Raw genomic sequence first — 10,000 nt, 5'->3', positions numbered from 1 at the left:
GTCATAGAAAACCCAACAGATGGCCCACCGCAAGGACGTTGGGTGCAGAGAGGAATAGGAAGTATATATTTTTCTACAGCATTCAGTAAAGTCTCCATAATCTGATATCGTTAGAAAGTGTTGGATGATTTTATTATTTTTGACGTTACTGGGTCTGCGTGTAAAATGTGCAGTTAACGAAATATGCCAGATAAATATGATAATAAATCTATGCTTCCGATATCTACAATCTTGAATTGGTATCCTCATATATTATCGCATCTTATCAACAGACAAGACCAACCAAGGGCCATTACAAAACCTTTTAGCTTAAATGTGTACGGAAGTGTTTCATAATCTGCAAGTCGCCTATTGTATAAACAAAATAAACATGTGTAGAAGCAAGTTGGCACTTTTTTTTTTATTTAACTTGCGTTATTTATGTAGTAACCACATACTGCAGTTTCATATGCAAATATTCATAGATGTGTCATATTGCGTAATTGGGCCAACATTCTGAGCGAAGGTGGGCGATATGAGGTATGGTAACCGAATGGGATTTTAGAAACTAAAATTATTATTATTATTATTATTATTATTATTATTATTATTATTAGCAAAGCTACAACCTTAGTTGGAAAAACAAGATTCTATAAGCCCAAAGCCTCCAATAGGGAAAAATAGCCCAGTAAGGAAAGGAAATAAGGTAACAAATAAATAATGAGAACAAGTTTACAATAAATTATTATAAAACAGTAGCAACATAAAAAAATATGTCCTAAATGAATTATTAACGTCATAAACTGATAGGTCGTATATAAACTATAAAAAGACTCATGTCAGCCTGTTCAACATAAAAACATTTGCTCCAACTTTGAACTTTTGAAGTTCTATTGATTCAAGTACCCGATTAGGAAGATCATTCCACAACTTGGTAACAGCTGGAATAAAACTTCTAGAATACTGTGTAGTATTGAGCCTTATTTTTTTTTCCAAAATGTAATAAGAAAAAATTTGATAGTTCTACGAATGTAATATTTCCGTATTATGTAACAAGATAGAAAAAAAGACATAAGATTGTATGGCCAGGTAGCGTGGTGTCATAACTTTTCCAGGATTCTGCGCAAAACTTGTTTTTTGGTTCCTGCACAGCGACGCCTCGCATGATCTAGCATCTTTTCCAGGGTGAGTCGGTCGTTCACCAGCTTTAGTAGAAGCAACACGTGTATCATCTCTTCTCCACCCCGTTCACCAGATATCCTCCTCCAAAGTGGAAATTGGTGCATATCTGACACTACGTTAGCGTTAAGAGGGTAAGTGATGCCATCGCAAAGTTTTTGCATTTTACATTACTGCTTTATTACTTAATACTTTATCAATTACTATAAGTTATGAGTGTATTCGTAGATTATTTTAGTACCCATATCAATCACCATATTGGATCATAGTGCAATAAATATGTGATTTTGAGGTTGATTTCTAATTTTCGATTTTTTCCTATTTTCAGATTTTGCCATGGCTAAGAGAAACCTGTCGGAGGAAGAGGTTTTGGAGGTTCTCTTCTTGAGTAGTGATGAAGAAGAACCTTTTACATCGACGTATGAAGCAGTCAGTGTACTTGACGACCTTCACGATGCCGTAACTTGGCAGGAAGAGGAGGAAGAGGCCCAACTTTTAGCTGCTAATCTTGAGGGAGAAGTAGTCGATGTGATGCAAGATTTGGCTATCTCGCATGCAGTTCCTTTTCGTTCCCTCGCTCATAGGCATCCTTCACCGTCTCCTGTGTCCTCTGCAGCGTCTCCTGTGCCTCCTTCAGCGTCTCCTGTGTCCTCTGCAGCGTTTTTATGTAGATTTGGCCATGGAACTCCCCCGTGACTGGGCACTTAGTCGACTTTTGCAAAAGAGGTACCTCCCAAGGGACGTGACTTACCTCATTTGCTCTGTTTTTGAGGTAAAAGAGCCCGAAGACCAAGCCCCAGAAACTCAAAACCATAGTGAGAAGAACCACAGATGCCCTCTCTCCCCTTCGACTTCTAATTCCAGGACCAAGCTTCTGTGTGCGAAGTGCCATAAGCCTGCATGTAACTCTCATGTCAACTACGTCTGCGACTAGTGCCATCGCACATGGTGAGTTTCCCTAATTATTTTTTTGACCTGTTTATACTTACTAAATATAATATTTAACATTTTTGCCCTCATCTAGGGTCATTTAAGATTACTCTGTCAAAATTTCATGCATATTCATCATTTATTATTACTCTAAATTTGCCTTTCATTTCCGTAAATCTCGTGTGGTAGGGGTTACATTGAAACCAAGCCATTCTTTTCCAGTTTATAGTTACTAGATATATTTTTTTATTGTTTCGCCATCATCTTGGATCATTGTAGATGACATTTGGAAAATTTTATCCAGATCCAATAAGTATCACTACAATAAATATAGCCTTCCTTTCACACCAAAAAGTTTAGTGATTTTTTGTATGAAAAAATTTACCGCTTTTTCTTTTCTTTACAGATTTTGCAGTTTTGCTCCAATCCTCGATGTCTTTACATCAGTTAACTAAGCCACTCTTATACTTTGAAGATCATACTTTTTATTAATGAAGATCATTATCTTTAGGTGTACAGTGCCTGTTAATTGAACTAATGTACATTCGTATACTTATTTTCTTATTTTTGTAAGTAAAGTGTTATTTCTATATTCCGGATGTTTTTCTTTTTCACCAATTGAAAGTAAAGTCTTTAAATTAGTAAACTAAAAAAAAAAGAAAAAAAAAGGCCATAATGGTAAGTAGGTATAAGCGCCCAAAGTGAACGTAACACATATGACACCACGCTACCTATGGCAGGAGAGTTTATCCATGCTAACTGTCCAGGGTTAAGTGCACAAAACTAAAAACAGGAACAAAATATTAAAGAGTGTATGTTATTAGGAAGGTGGCAATCTAAATTACGTAAAAATCAAACGGTCTGTTCAGTGATTGTTGATTGGCAGTTTAATAGGCGGTATAAGGTTACGACAATGTAAACGAGCTAAGAAATTAATATTTTTTACTAATCCAATTATGATTATTGTTAATGTAATTTAGAATGCCATGGTCATGAACACTATCGTGACTTAAGATGGACTCACGATAGTGTATTTATAAAGACCAGTAAGTAGTCATTTATCTTTTATTTTGTAAGGGAAAAATTATGAACAGTATGCAGTGTGAGATGCGTAGAAAATTATAATTGTTGTGTTGCATTGTTTGTAATAATATATTTCTTTTTGTCGAAGTTTTTTGAAAAAGTAAAATACATTCAATAGTTGTTTGACTCTAAGCAATCGTTAGCGAGTTGTTAAGGTTTTTTTTTGGCGAATGCAGGTCGCCCATGCGCGGATCCTCAGTCGTCTTTGACTGATTTGACTCAGAATCGAGTTAGTACCGGCTCACGACTGTGACTGATATGGTCTTGGTTACCCTGTGGTATCTCAGGGGGAGGGAAGGAATTAACACACCACGAGAGGAGTTCTTACCATCATGGATTAAGCTAAGTCAAAATTTTATAAGTTTTGTGATGTTAGTGATATTGAAGGGCATGCATGCACCTTAGATATCGTTATTAGCAGACATTTGTTAAATAAGACGATACTTCAGGTTGCCGGATAGGAAATTTTACAATGAATAGTTAAGGTTAGTAATAAATATGAATAATTTATTCCTGGTCAAATAGTGATTTAAACACAACGCAATTTCTCGATTAATGAACGAAAGGAACAGAAAAGAATCCTTGAAAATCTGTTAAAGAACCTGGTAATATGTAAACCAAATTGGTGTAAGTTTAGGTTTCCATATTCATTGAAGATTCTATATGTTTACTATTTTGGATTCTTTTGAGTAAATATATAATGGTACCGTGACCAGGATTATTGCGGGTAATGATTGATAACGCATATATTTAACATTGATATTAGTGTTAATGCGTGAATATGTTTGATAGATGTTTTTACCAACATTACGTGTCGTGAGAAAATGTTCGTTTCTTCTGGTTGTTATGACTAGGTTGGTATTGGCAATTTAGAAAACCGGTGACACTGTATTTTTTTTGCCATGAATCATATGAGAAGATTGAAAATTTTATATGAGTTGTACATTCTGAATTGATCAGTGTTAATCGTTGCAACTAATTAAAAACTTTTAAGTATGAAAATTATTTTCCACTAGTTGTGATTTTTATTGGAAAAGAATTTAAAAGTTGAAATAATAATCTTAAATTGTTGAGTTTCGGCAATTCGCTAATAGTTAAAGGTGAAGTTAATAAATGGATTCTTCACTATGGTGAAATTTTCGAGTTGTGTGAGTTTGCGCCGACATTGATAATATCGTTGTCGCACAGGCGGCCATTTTGTCAATGATCGGGAATCCATTGATGGGTTAAACTAGTCTCGACATTAACTAGGAATAACGTTGTCGCACAGGCGGCCATCTTGTTAATGACCGAGCAGCTAAGTTGAAGTTGTTTATAACGAAAACTCTATGGGAAAGAATTTAATATAGTTGTGCTGATAACTTTTGAATTGAATTTCTCTTAAAGTGTGTTAATTAATTGCATTTAATGGGGTGGTTATATATAAAAAAAATTGGAAATTGTATATTCTACATAAACAGTTGTTTGTTGAAATTGCTGAAAATTTGAAAATTTATTGGTTTTAGCTGGTTTGATAATTATCATTGGAAAAATGACCGATAGAGAAGCTTTGGTGAGGTCACGAGGTGGTTACAAGGGTGTAAACACCAAATGGATAAATAGGATAGACTCTGCTATTGCTGCAGGTAATGTCAATATATTGTCTTCAATTAAAGATTCAATTATGAAACAAATGAAGACTGTGCACGACTTGAATGAAAAGATATTAGCCTTAACCACTGAAGAAGAGCGAATGAAAGAGGTGGAAGAGCAAGCAGAGTATGAAGTAGTAATTGGGGAACATTGGTATAAGTTGATCAATGCCATCACAGCGATATCAGGAAGTGGTTCTTCTGGAAATCCTCCGCCCACACATAAGACTAATGTTAGATTGCCGAAATTGGATCTCCCACATTTCACTGGCGATGTGTTGGAGTGGAATTCCTTTTGGGAATTATACAATATGTCGGTACACCAGCGAGGGGATTTAGAACTAATTCAGATATTCTCATATCTGCTAAGTTTGCTCACAGGAGATGCTCTAAAACTGATTACAGGATTTAAGTTGTAAGCTGCGAATCATTCACAAGCTATATCTCTTCTCCGAACCACATATGGGAAAAAGGATGAGATCAAACGAGTTCTAGTAAGAAGATTACTAGAAATGGAGTCTCCATCTCCTGATTCAGAATCACTGCAATCATTCAGAGCAAATTTTGAATGCTCAATCAGATCATTAGAGAATGAAAACCTGGAGTTAGATGAGCTCTACACTATTTTGCTTCATGGTAAGTTGCCTAAGAGTGTTAGTGAAAGTGTAAAACGCTGATGTGGAGATGATTGGCTTGTATTTGACACATTTAAGAAATATCTAGAAGAAGAAATTCACAATCTAGAATCTTTTGTCTCCGCGGATGTAAATAAACCTGGAACTCTATCAACAATATCTACGTTCACAGTGAATCAGTCACAATATGTTAGACCTAAGAGTAAAGGAAATGTGAATAAATCTAGTTTTCAACAAACAAGAAAATGTGCATTGTGTGAAGGCGAACACAGGTGGACACAGTGTTAAACTTATGCCAGTATGGATAAGTAACTGAGTCGTCTCGGTTTTTGACGATTGGGTTTTGTGTGTGCATCGAATAAACACTTTAGTGTAGAATGTAAAAAGCAAATTTGTGGAAACAGATGCAGATTAAAACATCATCGTGTATTATGTGATAAACAACAAACCAGCGAACCAAGTAAATCAACAATTAAATCAGCAAAAAACCTAATAATAATGGTGTGCAAGTTGGAACACTTTCCGTAAGTGATCAGGGTCAGAAATCCAAGCAGAGGTTAATTTTACCAACAGCCACAATTGTGTTAAAGGGTAAAGGAAGACATTTGGTACGCCTTTGTGGATTATTGGACACTTGTGCAGAACGAACCTTTATCAGAAGGTCAGCACTTAAGGACGTACAGTATAGATCTAAAGGCACGTAAAAATTGCCTTAAGGGGTTATTTGACAAGTAAACCTGTGAATGAGTATGAGACGGTTAGTGTTTCCATACCTTATAAGGGTAGATTGATTATTATAGATTGTATTGTGGTAGATGAGTTACCAGAGTATACTAAGAAATTCAACGTTAAACAAAATCTGAAAACTTTGTGTAAAACCAAAATTGGTCTAGCGGACAAGGATTTCGATCTGCCTGTGGACAAGCAAGCACCCATTGATATGTTGGTAGGCGTTGATAATGTCTATAACATATTACACCCCGGATTCAGAAAAGCTGGGAAATTGATATTGTTACCTACCATATTTGGATATGTTGTGACAGAGTCCTGTAATGCCCATCCAGTGCAGGAATCCCCGGTAACTGTGTTAAAGCTAGCAACTAACGAGGAAGTAATTGAAGCTACTCATAAATTTGATAGTGATATAAGGAATGATTCGGATATTTTGTGGAATTTAGATAAAGGAGGTATTGACTGTAATGAATTGAAAGAACATGATCGAAAGGTTCTAGAAAACTTTGAAAGTACCATTGTATTTTCTTAAATGGAGAAGCAATATGTTGTGGCCTTACCATTGAAGTCTAATAAGTCAAGCTTCCATCCAATTTTGGCATGGCGTTGGGCCGGGTTAAACAACAATGTGCAAAATTTCAGAAAGATGAAGCCTACCTGAACCACTATAAAAAAATCATGAAGGATCAGGAGGATATGGGGTTCATTGAAAGGTATATAAAAACAATGTGGTTGAAAATTGTCATTATCTAGCACATCAGAGCGTACAGAAAAATAGTGCCACCACTCCAATCAGAATAGTTTTTGACTATTCCAAGAGACAAGGTAAAAATGGATTGAGCCTTAACGACTGTCTGTGGGCTAGACCAGATATTACGACAGATTTGCTCAAGGTCTTATTGCAGTTCAGGACTAACAGCTACGCCTGTATTAGTGATATAGAAAAAGCGTTTCTTATGGTGCAATTGAGAGAAAAATAACGCAATTACACACAGTTTTTATGGTTGTAAGACCCAACGGATCCAAATAGCGATCAATCATATATAGGTTTAGAGTAGTATTGTTTGGTGCTACGTGTTCTCCGTTTCTGCTGAATGCCAATATTAAATCCCATCTGGCAGCTGTAAGAAAAGATACGAGTTGTAATGAGATGGTGGATATGATGAGAAGGGGATTATACGTGGACAACCTTCAATTTACCTCCAACAGTGAAGATGAATTGATAGATTTATTTTTTGGTGCAAACAAAACATTTGCGCAAGCGCACTTGTATTTATAGGAATGGACTAGTAATAGTGATCTTTTGAATACTGTCGCGGATGCCTATCGCATAAAATCAGAAGAGAAACAAACCTAAAAAGTCTTAGGCCTAAATTGCGATATCTCTAATGATGAACTAACAATAACACCTAATCATCTTAAAACCGGTCAAACAATACGTGAAATTCTAAGTGCAATTGCCCAAATTTATAATCCTTTAGGAATGCTTATCCCTATTATGATACGAGCTAGAATATTCTTACAGGATTTGTGGAAACAGCAGTTAAAATGGGATGATCTACTTTCAGTTCCTTTATTAAAGCAGTGGAATGAGTTGTCCAAAGACTTAGAGAAAAGTCTCAGTATTTCCTTCTCCAGAGGCACTAATCTGGAGAAAACGGATTATCTCCACTTTTTCTGTGATGCTAGCATAACAGCTTATGGTTGTGTGGCCTATCGAGTAAGTGGTAAAACTTCGTCTCTGATTATGGCAAAGGGTAGAGTAGCACCCATGAAAGAGTTGACTGTACCTAAATTAGAATTAATGGCTTTGTTGTTAGGTGCAAGATTGTGTGAATTTATAGTTGAAACCTTTGAAGAAAATAAATTTGAGAAAATAATAATTTGGTCTGATAGTAAAGTTGCCATGGGATGGTTAGTGACAAAGAATAATTTGCCAGTATTTGTGAAAAATAGAGTATTGGAAATTAAGTCTATAGCTACGGGGATCGTCTTTTCTTACGTCCCATCTTCAGAAAACCCCAGTGACTGGATTACTAGAGGAAAAGGGATAGAAGAAGTAAGAAATAACTCCTTTTGGTGGGAGGGACCTCCCTGGTTAAAATCAGAAAACCACATCTATCCTATTGACAGGACATGGGTGAAAGAAGCACAAGCACAGGATGAAGTTATTCAAGTCCATCTTGTAGGGAACAGTGAAAAAACCCATCTGCTGAACTGGGAAAGACTTAGTAGAGTGGATAAATTTTGTAAAACTATAGCTTGGATCAGACGATTTATTCACAATTGCAAATCAACTGGCCGTAGAAAATAATGGAAGTTTAACGCTGGAAGAACTCCAACAAGCTAAAAATAAAATGATTATCCTCTTACAAAAGGAATACTTTCCGGAGGAATATAAAGCTTTGGAAAAAGGGGGTAAAGTTTGAAAATTGACCTTATTAGTACAATTGAATCTCTTCTTGGAAGAAGGAATTATAAGATGCAGAGGAAGATTGGAACATGTTGCACAGGCGGCGGAAATAAAATTCCCAATCTTACTGCCGAAAAGTTTTCTCACAAAATTGATAGTAAGGGTGCATCACTGTTTACAAGCTCACATGGGAGTAAATATAACCGTGGCGAGTGTGAGACAGGAATACTGGGTCCAACAGCTTCGTCAACTATCCAAAAGTGTAATTCCTCATTGTATAATCTGTAAGAAAACACAAGGGAGACCCTACTGTGAAAATATTGCTCCACCATTGCCAGAATTTCGGGTGCAGAGAAAACAACCCTTTAGCGTTACGGTGATAGATTATACAGGAGCATTGTTAACCAAGGAGAAACATCAAAATCATGAAAAAGCCTATATTGTGTTGTTTACTTGTCCAGTTACTAGAGGAATCCATATCGAATTAGTAAAAGATCTGTCCTGCGATTCGTTTCTTATGGTGTTCCGAAAGTTTTGTAGTCGTCGGGGATTTCCTTCTTTAATGCTAAGTGACAATGCTACTACCTTTGTATCGACTTCAGCTTATTTGAAAAACATAGCAGAAAGTTCCTTAGTGCAAGAACACCTGAATGCTATCGAATGTATATGGAAATTCATACCAGCCAGAGAACCTTGGTTTGGAGCTATATGGGAAAGATTGATTGGTCTAAAAACATGTCTAAAGAAAGTAATAGGTCAGGCCTTTCTCAGCTTTAGTAAGCTTTCCTGTGTTGTGACTGAACTTGAAGCAATTATTAATGACAGACCCTTGAGCTATACTTAAGGAGATCTAGACCAGTTGGATATTCTGATGCCCAATCATTTGATTTTAGGATGTAGATTGAGATCTTTCCCTAGGGCAGTCATAGATTGGAAAGATGAAACTAAGGACCCTCTGTATGGTGAAAATAAGGATGTTGTAAAGCGATTTTTGTACTTCAAAAAAAAATGTGATGACTAGTGGAAAAGGTGGTAGAGAGAATATTTAACTTCTCTCCGGGAAACTCATCGGTGGGAATCAGACACGAATCTTGGCCCAAAATGGGAGATGTTGTGTTGATACACGATGAAGGACCGAGAAGTCCTTGGAAGTTCGGTCAAATTGTCAAATTACATGTGGGACCGGATGATGTCTTGCGTGTGATTACTTTAAAAACCCCAAAAGTCAAGTAATGAGACTTGCGGTCAAGCTATATCCTTTGGAATTATGTCAAGAGACTGATGTTTTCATATCTGAGAAAACTGATAACAAGAGCACCCGACGGAGCAGGAAAACAACACAGGCGGCTACTGAGGCCAGAAGCACCAAAATGGCCAGGAAGTGGATCGCCTGTTGGGAGGAGGAGGGATCCGTGAAA

General features: G+C 36.5%; 2 protein-coding genes across 2 annotated transcripts; both read left to right on the top strand.

Annotated features, from left to right (window-relative positions):
* Nucleotides 1-4,702: 4,702 nt before the first annotated feature.
* Nucleotides 4,703-5,221, top strand: LOC137648119 (uncharacterized). The gene has a single exon (XM_068381054.1). It carries the CDS (start codon nucleotides 4,703-4,705, stop codon nucleotides 5,219-5,221), a length of 519 nt encoding a protein of 172 aa, XP_068237155.1.
* Nucleotides 5,222-8,769: 3,548 nt separating this feature from the next.
* On the top strand, nucleotides 8,770-9,426 carry LOC137648118 (uncharacterized). Its single transcript, XM_068381053.1, has one exon. The coding sequence runs from the start codon at nucleotides 8,770-8,772 to the stop codon at nucleotides 9,424-9,426; it is 657 nt and encodes a 218-aa protein (XP_068237154.1).
* Nucleotides 9,427-10,000: the final 574 nt, after the last annotated feature.

This window comes from Palaemon carinicauda, chromosome 10 (assembly GCF_036898095.1).
Source record: "Palaemon carinicauda isolate YSFRI2023 chromosome 10, ASM3689809v2, whole genome shotgun sequence".
Classification (NCBI taxonomy): domain Eukaryota; kingdom Metazoa; phylum Arthropoda; class Malacostraca; order Decapoda; family Palaemonidae; genus Palaemon; species Palaemon carinicauda.
The sequence above is the reverse complement of the archived record's forward strand: the minus strand, read 5'-3'. Positions and strand labels throughout refer to the sequence as shown.

Coding starts and splice junctions, on each gene's coding strand:
- LOC137648119 (XM_068381054.1), top strand. CDS start 4,703: ATGACCGATAGAGAAGCTTTGGTGAGGTCACGAGGTGGTTACAAGGGT.
- LOC137648118 (XM_068381053.1), top strand. CDS start 8,770: ATGGGAGTAAATATAACCGTGGCGAGTGTGAGACAGGAATACTGGGTC.